General features: G+C 47.6%; 3 protein-coding genes across 3 annotated transcripts; all 3 read right to left on the bottom strand.

The window, feature by feature from the left end:
* Positions 1–957: 957 nt before the first annotated feature.
* Positions 958–2,270, bottom strand: DEU56DRAFT_762323 (uncharacterized protein; the record flags this gene model as incomplete). Its single annotated transcript, XM_041350676.1, has 5 exons — positions 958–1,146; positions 1,209–1,332; positions 1,432–1,447; positions 1,669–1,842; positions 1,973–2,270. The coding sequence occupies 5 exons, from the start codon at positions 2,268–2,270 to the stop codon at positions 958–960; spliced, it is 801 nt and encodes a 266-aa protein (XP_041200844.1).
* Positions 2,271–8,007: 5,737 nt separating this feature from the next.
* Positions 8,008–9,862, bottom strand: DEU56DRAFT_749842 (CFS1-like protein; the record flags this gene model as incomplete). Its single annotated transcript, XM_041349473.1, has 7 exons — positions 8,008–8,069; positions 8,123–8,163; positions 8,279–8,544; positions 8,656–8,699; positions 8,759–9,358; positions 9,408–9,570; positions 9,635–9,862. 7 exons carry the CDS (start codon positions 9,860–9,862, stop codon positions 8,008–8,010), a joined length of 1,404 nt encoding a protein of 467 aa, XP_041200843.1.
* Positions 9,863–13,658: 3,796 nt separating this feature from the next.
* Positions 13,659–14,271, bottom strand: DEU56DRAFT_905591 (uncharacterized protein; the record flags this gene model as incomplete). The annotated part of the gene is made up of 2 exons (XM_041356730.1): positions 14,028–14,271; positions 13,659–13,977 (listed from the first exon to the last, which is right to left on the bottom strand). A coding segment is annotated over exon 2 (300 nt), but the record flags the coding sequence as incomplete, so codon positions are not given.
* Positions 14,272–14,542: the final 271 nt, after the last annotated feature.

The following is a 14,542-nucleotide window of genomic DNA, read 5'->3' as shown; positions in this document are numbered from 1 at the left end:
TCATCCTGCAAGGTGCAACAATCAACTCCTCGCAATGAGTATAGTTGCGCGTGAACTGCGCACGAAGCTTCTTCTTCTTTCCCGATTTCACGTCATACTCCTCCTCTCCGATGGCTTGTGTGCCGTCACCGTCACCGTCCCCGTCGTCGTCAGCCAGCCTGGACATTTGCAAGTCGCCCATGGATAGCGCCGTGAACGCTCAAGGCGTTCGTGCAGACGGAATCGAGACTTGCCCCGCAGAGTGTGCAGTGCTTCAGACTCCTGGTGTGCGGGGATGTCGCACGTAAGGCCACCTGACACGACAGATTGTGCGCAGCCTTTAATCGCACATTGATTGAGGTGGGCGGAGTGGGCATGACAAAACCGGTCTTGTGGGGTACGGAGATGTACCCAGCAGTTGGGAACAGAGCAGCACGGACGGCTCACGACGACACCATCCACCACAATGACAGAAACGAGTTTGTAGCTGTAAGAACGTGAGCGCAGAAAAACACCGCAGGAAGTGTACATACCAATATCACCATGATTGTAGACCCGGGTACATTAGCAAAAGTGCCGACGAGCGAGTGGTTGGTTGTAGATCTGCATGCGTCGGTTCCTGTCTGACATTGCCTCGATGAAGCGCTCGTTTGGTTGATGGTCTGACCAACGTCGAGGACACAATGGCGTTCACGGCAATCTTCAAGCAGCACCAGGCTATAGTGTCAATATGATATATCATTTTACTGGCTTTGGAGTGCATCCGTGATATATCCCTGCCTTTGGCTTAAAGCACAGGGCAGTGATATATCACCTGTGCGACTCATACCTACTGGGTTATTCTTAGCCTGTACCCTGGTCAGGTCCGATTTGGGATTTGGGCAGCTTTGGTTTTTTGGAAATCTGCGGAAATCTAGATCTCCATCTTGCCTCTGCATAGCCACGCGCTGCTCACTCGATCACTTTACTTATATATTGTCACTCCATGACATAGTAAGGCACGAGCGAAGTTTGGTCTTTATTGACGAGCGGAAAATGCCGGCGTCTCTTGTATCCGCTCCTCGACTTCAATGCGTCTTGTCGTCGAGCTCTTTCCTTTCCCCACTCCCTGTTCACCATCACTCTACCACGTTTCGTGGTGTGCCTCGCATTATTGCCAAGCCGCGCCTGTAGACGTGACCAACATAATCACCCTACCTAGATTCATGTGAGGAATCATAGCCACTCACTTGGGTAGATCTTCGATCAGGATTAGATAGTGCTTCGTCCCCCATTCTCTTAGTACTCTCCACTTTGTAGGCCCATCCCAAAATATATTTTGCTTTCAATTTTTCTTCCAAATCACGTGATGTTCTGTTCGACTTCGTTGATTTTCACTTCAGTCTCATGCAACAAAGTCCAAATCACGTGGACTTTGGTTCAACTTCGTTGATTTCAGACTGTCCAACTCACGTGATCTCTAGTTCAACTGCTCAAGGCGAAGTTCACAATATTTGTGACGGGTAACATTAACTTGACTTGAGCATTAAGTAAAAATTGTTGTCGCAATAACTACATGGTTAAACTGTAAATAGGACACGAAGACATTAGAGTATTGAGGCGTATGTACTGCAAGAAATGTGATTATTTTTTAGACCTGCACAGATTGATGTTTAGCGTGATAAAATGGACAAAAATTGGAATACGTACTTTTCGCAGCGACTGCATGGGCTGTGGAACCTGCCGTCACACCTTTGCGCTTGCGTTTGGAAGTGATGGTTCTGGCATCATCACCGATCTTGTTGGCATCTTCAGCTCTTGTTGATGGTCGTGTCGTACGCGCAGAGCGTCTTCCAGGAGCACTAGAAGTGGGTGGAACACTTCCTGTATGAAGCAAGGTGTCCGGCACGGCGGGGAATAGCAGTGGTATCTGTGAGAGGTGTAGGTATGCCGAAAACAGATGGAAGAGTATCTGAGTTGGCGGCGGCTGGAGTGGAATGTTCCAATAAATTACTGATAACCGCTGCTGGAGGCGATTGAGAGATGTGCGTGGCTGGTAGAGTCGATTGAGAGATGTGCGGGGCTGGTAGACTATGTCCGTCAGTGTTAGCTGTGTGAAGGGCGTCGACAGGAGGGAGTCGAGGAGACATGGGAAAGGGTGATGGGAAGGCATTCAAGCGTGGTCTGCGAATACGGGGTGGGGTGGATGAATGGCTCCCCAACGAGTTGTTCTGGCTCTGCATGGGCAACTCGATAGACAATCCAGCCTCAGCCAGAGGAGGGTTTATGAGTGGCGGCGCAGCCATTTGCATGTCCTGGCTTTGGCTGTGCCACCATTGATCACCTGTGCTATCAACCGTCAGTGGGACAAATCGAAGTAATGAACTGCTCAATATCAGCCTCAGAGACCGGAAAACGATTGCAGCACCTTTCTTCTTTGTGGCTAAAAAGGATGGCAAGTTACGCCCCGTTATGGATTACAGGAAGCTCAATGATAGAACGGTCAAGAATGCATACCCTTTACCGAGGTCGCAAGATCTAATAGATGCATTGACTGGAGCAACCACGTTCTCTAAAATGGATGTACGATGGGGGTACAACAACATTTGCATGAAAGAAGGAGATGAGTGGAAGGCGGCATTCAAAACGCCCTTTGGTCACCATGAACCGACCGTAATGTACTTCGGCTTGACGAACTCTCCTGCAACTTTTCAGACCATGATGAACGAGATATTCAAAGATTTGATCGAAGACAGAAAAGTAGTTGTCTATATCGATGATATTCTCGTGTTCACAAATGCAGACAAAGGAGAACATAGAAAGCTTGTACGAGAGGTGCTCAAAAGATTGAGAGATAACGATTTGTTCTTAAAGCCAGAGAAATGTAGCTTCGAACAATCTCAAGTGGAGTTCCTCGGGTTGATAGTGGAAAAAGGCGGAGTATCGATGGACCCTGTGAAAGTAGAAGGAGTATTAAATTGGCCTGTTCCCAAATGCGTGAAAGACATACAAGCATTCATGGGTTTTGCCAACTTCTATCGAAGATTCATATTGGGGTTCTCGAACATTGCTAGACCAATGAATGATTTATTGCGAAAAGATGTCAAATGGGATTGGACGGAGAAGCAACAGAAGGCCTTCGAAGAATTAAAGAGGCAGTTCACAGAAGCTCCGTTATTAGTCATGCCAGATGTTGAAAAGAAAAAGAGAATAGAAACCGATGCTTCCGATTATGCATCCGGTGCAGTACTTTCTCAACTAATGGAAGACGGATTATGGCATCCCGTGGCATACTACTCAAAGTCAATGAATGATGCAGAACGAAATTACGACATTCATGACAAAGAGTTACTCGCAATCATTCGAGCGTTAGAAGAGTGGAGGCACTATGTGCAGGGGGCACCTCACCCAGTGGAGATCTGGACGGATCACAAAAATCTCGAGTACTTTATGACGAGCCAAAAGTTGACAAGAAGGCAAGCCAGATGGAGTTTATTCCTGGCGGAGTATGAATTTACGCTCCAACATAAGCCTGGTGTAGTCAACGATAAGGCAGACCGTCTTTCTCGGAGATCAGACCACAGAGGGGGGGTAGAAAACGACAATTCCGACCGCATTTTGCTGAAACCTGAGTTTTTCCAAGCTAAAGCTGCTAAGAGGCCAAATGCTCATCGAAGGAGAAAGTTCGTTGCTAAAAAAGATAAGAAAGAGCACGGAACGAGAGCCTGAGGTCATGAAAGCCTTGGAAACGCTAAAGACAGCGCCAGTACAGCTACGCAGAGGAGTTGAAGAGTGGAATGTTGAGGACGGATTGGTGTTGTTCCGAGGCATGGTGTACGTTCCAAACGATAAAGAGATCCGCCGAGAGATATTGGAGTTGTTTCACGACTCTCCACCGGCTGGACATCCTGGACGAGCCAAAACCTTAGAATTGATTTCCAGAAATTATTGGTGGCCTTCAATGACGAAGTATGTTCATGATTATGTAGACGGTTGCGATCGATGCAAACAAACAAAAGTATTCCCAAGCAAACCAACGGGACCTTTGCAACCAAATGAAGTGCCGAGTGCACCTTGGCAGACGATCTCATGTGACCTTATCGTGGACTTGCCAAAAAGTGAGGGAATGGACAGCATTTTCGTAGTCGTAGATCGATTTTCGAAGCAGTCGTATTTTATCCCCACAGTAAAGGAAGTAGACTCGAAGGGCATTGCCGAGTTATTCCTGAGAAATGTCTGGAAAAATCATGGAACACCAAAGAAGGTGATATCGGATCGAGGAACACAGTTTATCTCGAAGTTCATGGGACAAGTATCAAAAAGATTAGGAACGAAATGGTCACCTTCGACCTCCTATCACCCTAGAACAGACGGACAGACAGAGCGCGTAAATCAAGAAATAGAACAATATTTGCGCTTGTTCACATCCTATAGACAAAATGATTGGGTGTCTTGGCTACCGATTGCAGAATTTTCACACAACAACGCAGTCACATCAACCGGACACAGCCCTTTCAAAGTCTTGTACGGATACGATCCCGAATTCACCATATCTCCGAACTCCAAATCCCTTATTCCCGCCGCAGATGAGAGAGCGAACCAAATGAAAGAAGCACGTGAAGATGCAGAAGACACTCTAAAGATGGTTAATGAACGGATGAAACGTTTCTATGACCGAGGAGTGAAAGACGCACCGAAGTATGAGAAAGGAGACAAGGTCTGGTTAGACGCAAAGAACATTAAACAGCGTCGTCCAAGTCAGAAACTATCAGATCGTCGTCTAGGTCCCTTCGAAATACTAGAGAAGACGGGCGAGGTGAACTACAAATTGAAATTGCCAGAAAGCTATAAGATTCACCCCGTTTTTCATGTCGAATTACTCACGCCATATCGTCCATCTCAAATGGTTCCTCATCGTCAATCCACCCGACCACCGCCAGAGATCGTTGCCGATCAGGAAGAATTCGTTGTAGAATCCGTATTAGATAGCCGATTGTTCCGAGGAAAGCTGCAATACCTAGTAAAATGGGAAGGATATCCGACAGACGAGTCGACATGGGAGCCAGAAGAGAACTTAAAAAACTCCCCGATTCTTGTCGCAGAATTCCATAAAGAAAATCCCACGGCAGCCGCTTCCAAAAGAATTCGAGGGTCTATTCTAGAAACATCGGAGTTCAAAGAATGGAGACAAAAGAATATCCGTCCTTCCGTCTTTCGCGATGACGCTCAACCTAGAGGGGGGGTAATGTCACGAGTTCCAAATACAAATCATTATTCTTTCCTTTCGACTGTCAACATTAAGCGCCCATTCCCAGCGCTAACTCCTAAATGCCCGACATATGTTCCAAACCTTAACCCTAACCCTATCGCTACCATTACCGAAATCCCAACTCCAGACTTAGACGCTCTCACATCACGTGACTCTCCTAGAACCTTCCAGAACTTCACAGAAGCAGCATCGCTTCTTATGACATCATAGTTTCCTTTCACATTATCACATCGTACGATTCTGTTTCTTATTTTATGATTGGCTAGTAGTTAGAACTCAGTTTGTATCTCCTCTTGAATAGTTGTATATAGTTAAGACGTTTCTAGTCAGTAGTTCTTTAGTTCAAACCTTTCGTCTCTACATCTTGTAGCAGCCCAAACGTACCTGCTCAATCTCATCTCTTTTATCGTGATAACCTTCGTTTGAGTCCTAGTCTCTGCCCTAGCATTAAGTTGTTTAAGGGGTTGTGACAGCCGCCATGAACCGCTGGTTAGCGGGAATATCTCTTTTCGATTTCAAACTACGCCACGTACCTGCTACCAGACACCTTGGACCAGACGGACTCTCGCGACGACCAGCAGCCCCAGAAGACCATGTAGAGTTAGAAGAAACCTCTGAGGAGATAGAGGAGTGGTTGGATGAAGTTTTGGGATGCGCGATTTGGGTAGAAGAGGATTTAGCAATTTTCTTTCAACAGATCAAGACACCTACCTCACTTGCCGTGCACGCAACAGCATCAACACCCATTCCAGAACTTATACCCCCATCAGATGATACTGTCCAGCAACGCGACGCTGAGCTACGCACCATCTTTTCTTATCTCGAGTCACTATCACTCCCATCGTCTTTATCAGTCGCAGATCGAACACGCCTCGTTAAACACGCCCATCGTTTTTTTTCACGCGGAGACAGTCTGTGGCAAAAAGAGCCAACAGGACGACATCAGCTTGTTATCTTCACACCAGATCGCATTCGCATTCTCACTGAAGCACACGACAAACTCGGTCACAAGGGATTCTATCCTACACGACGCACCATCGCGGACAGATTCTGGTGGCCCTCATTGGACAAGGACTTAGCATGGTTCCTCAAGACTTGTCATCAATGCCAGTTACGCTCCGTTGAACGCGTCATCATCCCCCCTACCGTCGCTATTCCAGCTCCTTTGTTTAGGAAAGCATTCGCCGACTCAATGTACATGCCCACTGCCCGAGGATACACCTACATTGTACAAGCCCGCTGCTCATTATCAAACTGGCCCGAATGGCACATGTTGAAAACGGAGACTGGACGCACACTGGGATCCTTCATCTTCGAGGACATATTATGTAGATGGGGAGGTATAGAAGAGATTGTAACGGATAATGGTACACCGTTCGTAGCAGCAATCGAATGGCTCTCCAGAACATACCACATCAACCATATCCGAATCTCACCATACAACTCACGCGCTAACGGCCTAGTAGAACGCTCTCATCGAACAATACGAGACTCGCTTGTCAAAGCCTGTGACGGCGATATCACTCGATGGCCAGCTGTTGCACCACATGTTTTCTGGGCGGACCGCGTTACCACGCGTAAAACCACGGGCCACACTCCTTTCTTCTTAGCTCATGGCGTAGAACCTATTCTTCCCTTCGATATCACTGATGCAACCTTCCTACTCCCTGAAATCAGCGCTCTCATTTCCACGGACAAACTACTCGCTATCAGAGGCCAACAGCTGGCTAAGCGTGACCACGATTTAGCGCTAGCGCATGAACGGCTGCTCAAATCCCGCTTCGCATCCGCCAAAGACTTTGAACGACGATTCGCAAACATCATCCACGATTACGCGTTCCAGCCCGGAGACCTCGTGTTAGTACTCAACAAGAAGATAGAAGCAGCATCCAACGTCAAGTGCAAGCCACGATACTTCGGACCAATGATCGTGGTTTCGCGTTCGCAAGGAGGATCATACCGTCTCTCAGAAATTGACGGATCCCTCTCCAAACTGAAGTTTGCCGCCTTTCGCATCATTCCCTATCACCCGCGCTCGCCTACCTCGCTAGAAGTCACCCAATTCATTAACCCTCAAGCTCTCGAAGGACTCGTCGACGAATAGAATCAGATGCGTTATCATTCCCCTTTTATTTTTCTCTAATCTACTCCCTCTGCTATATACCCTACAGTACAGTTTTTTTTCTTTTCTTTTGTTTTTAGTTTACTGGTTGGAAGATCGACCGCGGACGGTCGATATTCGAAGTGGGAGGGTGATGTAAGGATATCATATCCTTTACGCACCGTCACATCTTCAAAGCAAGGCGTTTGAACTTGTTACAAAGTCGAACACAGCCACGTGACTCACTGATGCGAAGAGCTCAACTCTTCGCATCCGAGTTACGTGGATACATTCGTTTTCTGCTCTCTTCCACTACCTCTCCATATGCTTGCATCTCACCATTTCCTTGTCTCCCCGTGTTATTTTCAAGTTCCACATGCTACTCACGCCGGCCTCGGTTTAATCAATCGCTTCGCGAAACGTATATAAATCACGCATGTATAATCGCTACTACAGTAGAATCAGAGACGCTGAATTCCCGCTCCACGCACAACAGAAGACCCTCGCAGCAAAAGCACTAAGAATCCACTCGCCTCGTTTGTCTCGTTCCAATTCCCCTTCGGACTATAAGTCAGCCTTACAGTTTGAATCAGATGCTAAAGTGAAACAGTGAAGAGAATCGATACACGAAGTAGTTATCCAATGTAACTATAGGATATCGAATTACAATCTTTCTGCGTCAATGGAAAACGTCGCAACCAAAGCCTTCAAAGCCTTCGCGCGTGAAAGTGATGATATGGTCTTACCATGCCACTTCAGCTTGCGTTCATGACAAAACGGTTCGGTTAACTCACCTCCCAAGACACGTGCCGTGAAGCCCACTTCACAATAACAGCTACATAGACGGGAATATCATGAGCGCGCGATACAACGTGCCTTCCTTATGCACCCACTAGTAGTCTACACCACACTGCATCAGTTAAAATTCTTCAACCAAAACAATGCTCCACCTACATAACCATTTTCTGCGGAAGACCTCTATCTCTTCTTGTCCTCTAGGGCCGTTTATTATGGCAGGATACTCCGCTTTTAGAGCTGGGACGATGACACTTTCGAACCTATTCACGAAGCGTCTACGCCATTCCCGGAGCGTTCGGGCATAGTGGGGACCTATGTTCGATACGGAGTCAACGATAAGACGACCGCCGGAACCCTTCTCCATGGATTTAAGCAGCAGCGTCAGCGTTGGGATAAACCCTCCGGGGAATACTGTAAGCTATCATGTCAGCGTAAACCTGGGAAGAATATGTAGTCCATCCTTACTCTACAGGTAGAAAAGAATCTCAATATAAATTCCTAATCAACGAGACAGAACTGAGTCGCTCACCCATTTTCTAATAAAGTCAATTTCTGCGATGTACCGTTCGAAACCTTCCAAAGGAGAGTCGTAAGCGTTATCGGAGAAGAAGGCTGCAAAGGGCGATACGTACGAGCCTCTGGAATAGTAATGACCTGTACGACTCCGACCCCACCCTTGGGTTTCAACGCCCAGTCAAGGACACGCCAATACTCTTCAAGATATTCCGCACCAACGGCCTCGATCATCTCGATACTGATGACTCTATCAAAAGAAGCTTTCCAGCTAGGCGGCATCGCACGATAGTCCATGAGATGTACTATCACTCTGTCCTGAAGTCCAGCGTCTCGGATACGCTCCGTGGCTAGTGCCTGTTGCTGAACGGAAAGTGTGAGAGTATCCACGGTTGTGCCAGGATATGTTTGCGCAATAGCTATAGCCATGGAACCCCATCCCGACCCAACTTCCAGTACGCGCTGGTCGGAGGAGATCTTGGCTTTGTCAATGATGTGTTTCAGCTTGCGAAGCTGTGCTTCATACAGTGAATCTTCCGACGGAGGAGGGCAGCAATCAGCCCCTGAAGCCTCCTTCGACTGTGGGTTATAGTGTGCATTCAGAATCATGAGATGTTCGCCCCCACTATAAGACTTGTGGTCTGCAGCACCAGAGACAAGGTCGCCATCAAGATCGTCAAAGATAGCACATGAATATGTCATATCTTCGGACAGGAAGCCTAATAATATGTCAAACGCAGGCAACAGCCGTAGGGACACGGGGTATACCTCTGAACATTGCATTAGATATGTCGTAGTGAGCTGAAATGTTGCATCGAGAATTGCTGAGGGTGTTTAGAAACCGAAAGGATGTGAGCTTTTGCGGAATTGTGAAAAACCACGATGCGGCAGACTCCATGTTAGCAAGATTTTGCCGATTTATCAAAAAGATCTGTTGACAACATTAGGGCGACGTTCGGGGTGATGCACTTCACATGTGGAATGCATTGGCTGACCTTGAACAACGCAATAAGATCACTGCATTCAACCTCCCCATACATATAGGCCTCGGAAAATCCAAGGTCGCCCATGGTAAACAAGCGAACCCAAAAAGTGTCTTTGGTCACCCTCAACTCTGCACTGAGAGTCTCTGTGTTCGCAGAATCGTCCGCGGTGCGTGGAGGAAAATCATAAATACGTTCTATGGTCAATACACGGAGGTGTCCGACGGAAATTTTGTCCATAAGCCTGAAAATCAATGTTGAGAACCCACGGGCGTCGTTAAAGTGAAATACCTACGTGACCACAGCAGTTTCTGCTACATTTACTATAGGGCCCCATGATGCATTGAAAGCTCTTTCACGAAGCGCGTGAAAAGCATCATCGAGCAACGAAGTCAGCGACCTCGGGTGTTTGGCAGGTGTATCAAAATACTGGTGGTGCATTTCGATGGTAACAACTTGGTAGAAAAAATCGGAGAGGGATTGATCAAATTTCCGAACCATGACCACCTATAACTATGGTTCCAGAAGCCATGCACCGCGTGACGCAAAAGATCGCCGATGAGGATCCTAGCTCGCGTCGCTAGATACTGAATCAGTATTCTTACTGACTCTGATGGCGGATTTCAATCGGGAAGTCTAGGCACGACCACCGTCCTTCGATAGGTCTGACTAGGGTAGACGGACAAACGTCGAAGAAAACTAGTCATTCATTCGTGAGAACGGGTGTCAGCCCACCAATTCTACAGGGGCCCATCAACCGATCTACATGCGTGATGTAGTAGTATTATGGGCAACCAAATTGACAATAATATTGGATTTCTGGCTTGATTTTTGGTAAGTATATAGTCAGTGGACAGATGATGTTCTTCACCTAATAGTAAGATAGCTGGCTCGAAAACTCATAACAGATCAGAGTAGAGCGCTCAGCGGCCAGCCCATGCATTAGTAAGTAGTGGATGAGACTACGTCAAAAATCCCAACTTATCTCAAATTTACATGATGTCGAGAGCTTGTGCTTCTGGACCCAAATCAGTGAGATCAATGTATGATTCAAATTGATGCATTGATGGGTCCACCGAATCGTCGTTGCCGTCGTCGGATCGGAATCGACACCGATGTCCTTTTGCAATTAATGCTAGAGGACTTCATCGATTCATGATCTGCGACGGCCTTGTGACAATATCACCGTACCTTCGAATTCCGAGAATTCCCCCCCGCACATATCCTCCGCAGGGTCCAGAACCTCATAGACGGCGTCACGGAACGCGGCTGGAAACGATATATATTAATGCCAGTACCTTAGTATAATGTTTGGTATACGTACATTGATTATGCAAGTACTGATGCGATGATTCGGCACAATGCAAACAAGCCATGGGAGGCTTCGTGATGACGCCCATGCGTCGTCAAGTATGAAGTCAGTGGAGATCGTCAAAAGTTTCGATGAACCCGCCAGTGCTATCGTTTGTTTTTCCAAGCACAGATCAGGCGTTTCCTTGCTCGAGGAACTGCTCGCGATGCGTTGAACTTGAACGACAGACTGAACAGGTGCAATATTTTCATTGTCCTCGAGTATCTGCCGCTTGCCCGGTGACGTACGGCACGGCACCTATTCTGACTCTTTTCTGACGCGACTAGTAGCCTTCGCGTACCAAGCTTGGAGGATGTTCGAAATCTGGGATATTGGAGATCATAGCTGCCGAGGAAAGAAGATCCTGGCTTGGAGTCTTCTACCTGACGAAGAAACATCTACAAGTACGTCCCCTGCTCCACGCAGAGCGGCCGCACCTCGCACCTCGCATCCCGAGGTCATAAGCCTCTCGAACCAGGCTCGGACTTTCTGATCCTCATGCTCTTGGATGCCAGAAGTCCTCAAACGTTTCATGGAAAATCAACGCCTTGTCGTCACGACCATAGAAGATAGATCTGATCAGCGCCGACAGCGTGTATACGAGACTCCTCGGAGAGGAAGTTCTTGCACGATGATAGAAATGACCTGGACCAAAGTTGGGCCGTGGGAAATGAGTCTTTAGCGCGCGTTGGCCACCAACCTTGATGACGAACTCGTTTAACGAGTTCCAGCAACTTGACCAATATCGGTCCCGGCTTGTCGTTTTCACCCTCATTCTCACCGGCGGTGAGCCCACCTCCGCCTTCCAGAGAGCACCATTTGGGTGACGGCGCTAGATTCGCACCGCCGTATTGCACTGCAACGGCCACAGATCTCGTTCTCCCGACCTGGCTAGTATTTCACTGCAATAACTAGATACCCCTTGGAGCCTTGGACGCGGACTTGGCTGCCCGGCAAAGCGGTTATCTCAGGCGTGCTCCTCGGACTACGCGCTCGTGGTAGAGCGACACCCCAACAAAGTGTAGCAGGTGCGGTTGTCGGCGGATTTCTGGCATCATACCTTAGAGAGCTAGGCCCACTTTGAAGGTATTCCAGAATAATTACCTGATGCTGGAGAGACCGGTGTCTTTCACCGCCCATCCCAATATTGCTGTTGTCATCATACCTTGAGTACTGCAAAAGCGCGAGCTGTGCTTCCAGATAGTTAATCGAGGAAAAATCTGGTATGCGTTCTCGTATTAAACATCCATGTCCCAAATTAAAACGCCCTCGCAGGTTTTCAATATTCAATGAATAGCTGTCCTCACCACAGCTCTTGGTCAGACGCCACCAACCCAGGCTATGAATGATCGCGTGCATTAGTTTTATCGAAACATTTGTGCACAGTCTTTTACTCTGCGGAGAGTTCTCATCCCAGCCCCCCAGCAGTTACTACCTTAATTGCGCCCGCTTCACATCCTTGTCTGCATGTCATATGCCTCCAGACCATTCTTGTGCAAATTGAGAGCATTGCTAAATCGACATGCGAAATTTCCGACGGGAACAAACCGAATTGGATTGGAAAGTACTGGAGGTGGCAGAAGGGAGCACTGACCTGTTAGTCTATCAAAGGTTCCCGGCTGCCGGTCAGATACGGTGATTTGTATCCGTAATGCGAAGTCAGTCGATTGAAATTTGTCGTTTCCCCTTCCATGATTTATTCAAGGCACAGATAAACGCCAGTCAGATCCATAGGAAACGGATGGCCGCCACAGTCGTCTCTGAAACCTTGCCACAAGTAGTAGTTTTGCACGCTCTTTGGCAGATATCAACAGCACTATCTGCGACAAAGAGTAAACACGAGAATCGCGGCCTTGGCTATATAACGTTGATTGCGTGCATAGATTTGGCAAACCTCGAGCTCTGGCCATCGGCACAAACCAAGATCTGCATGCGTGATTGATGGACCCACCGAATCGTCGTTGTCTTCGTCGGATCGCAATCGACACCGATAGCTTGAATTCACCCCTTGCATTAATGATGGTCGAGGACTTGATCGATTCATCTTATTGCAATGACCTTGTCAGTTAGGCAATACCTTCCAATGCCGAGAATGATGTCACGGCAGGGGCGATGGCCAGAATCTGGTCGACGGTGAACACAATCAGGTGACTGTCGATCGGGATCCTCAGATTCAGAAGCCCTTCGCTCGTGCAACCGAAAGAAGACACTGGTTCTTCCATAGCAATCAAGTATCGTTTCCAAGACCAAGGAGTGGTTGTTTAATCAAAGCTAGAAGAATCGCAAGCCCGACATGTAAGGATGCAACATGTTTTGCATTGGCTCAGGACTACTATGGACAACCTAGCCTGTGTTTAACGGATGACCATGGCCATGTCAGTTTAGTAGAAAGGCGTGCATGGCCAGTGCACGCTGTGCAAGTTCAATGTAACAGTAGATGTACAAAGTTGAACGGACTACAAATGTCTCCCGTTCGCAATGCTCCCCGATGGTTTTTCCGTTACAATTCAGATATATCGAAACAGGTCGACAAGGGATTGCGCCGACACTCCGCCCTGAGATTCCAGGGCTTGGACAGTATCTGCAAGGTCAACAATGCCACGAGACCTTGACTTCAAAATAGATATTAGTTGCTTTCATTGGCGATGTGCATACTCACTGGCGTTGTTTCAATAAGCTCGGTACCAGCGAGGCGGGCCTTCCTTCTGCAGCACCTCCTTCAAAGCCTTGTATTTCTCCTCCGACGGCGCACTGGTTGGTAACTGTTCGCGAGGATCGTTCGAGGCGAAGGCAATGCACCAAAACGTCGTGCCCTTGGCGGTTTTTACTTGACGAACCTTGGTGTAGAAGTAAACACCCGTCTGTACCCTGACATCCCTTGAAGCCAGGCAGACAATATCTGTTCCTGTTGTGGGCGAATGTCCCAACTCAGCGGCTCGCTGGAACATCCAGTCGTTTCGCACGAGATATCCGCAATAATAGACCATGACTACGATGCCTGAAGCTTTGGAGAGGTATTAGATTTGTAGGGACGGTTCCGATGCATGCGCTTACCTCGGATTAGAGATGATTAGCAGCGGCGTGCGTTAAACTTAGTGTGGAAAAAGACAACACGGTCGTCGGTGGCAAGTGCAACTCGAACAATGAACAATGATTGACACAACACGTGCGTGAGTGATTACCGCGTTGTGTTCACCCACTTCTTCTTATCCCCTTTAGTCTATCGATTCTTTCGCTCGACCACAGTATAGAATATTTCTTGAATCTAATAACACACGAGCTGCAGCACAAAAAGGAGAGATAGGTCATAAATGCAAGAGCCTGAGCGTGAGTCGCGACATCATTGACATGTGACCAGGCACGTGCTTCCATTAAGCAAGACCGAAAGAGACAAGTTCAAGGCGCGCGTGCCACCGCGTGGTCATGTACGCTGTGTAGGTTCGATGTAAAATTACAAGATGTACAAAATCAGATGGGCCACAATTATTCTCCGTTTGCGACACTCCTCGATGGTTTCCTCGTTACAACAAAATACATCAACATAAGTTCAATAAGGGATTACTCTGATA

The sequence above is a fragment of the Suillus clintonianus genome (assembly GCF_016758775.1).
Source record: "Suillus clintonianus strain FC179 chromosome Unknown DEU56scaffold_206, whole genome shotgun sequence".
Taxonomy (NCBI): domain Eukaryota; kingdom Fungi; phylum Basidiomycota; class Agaricomycetes; order Boletales; family Suillaceae; genus Suillus; species Suillus clintonianus.
This window is presented reverse-complemented; position numbering and strand designations above follow the sequence as displayed.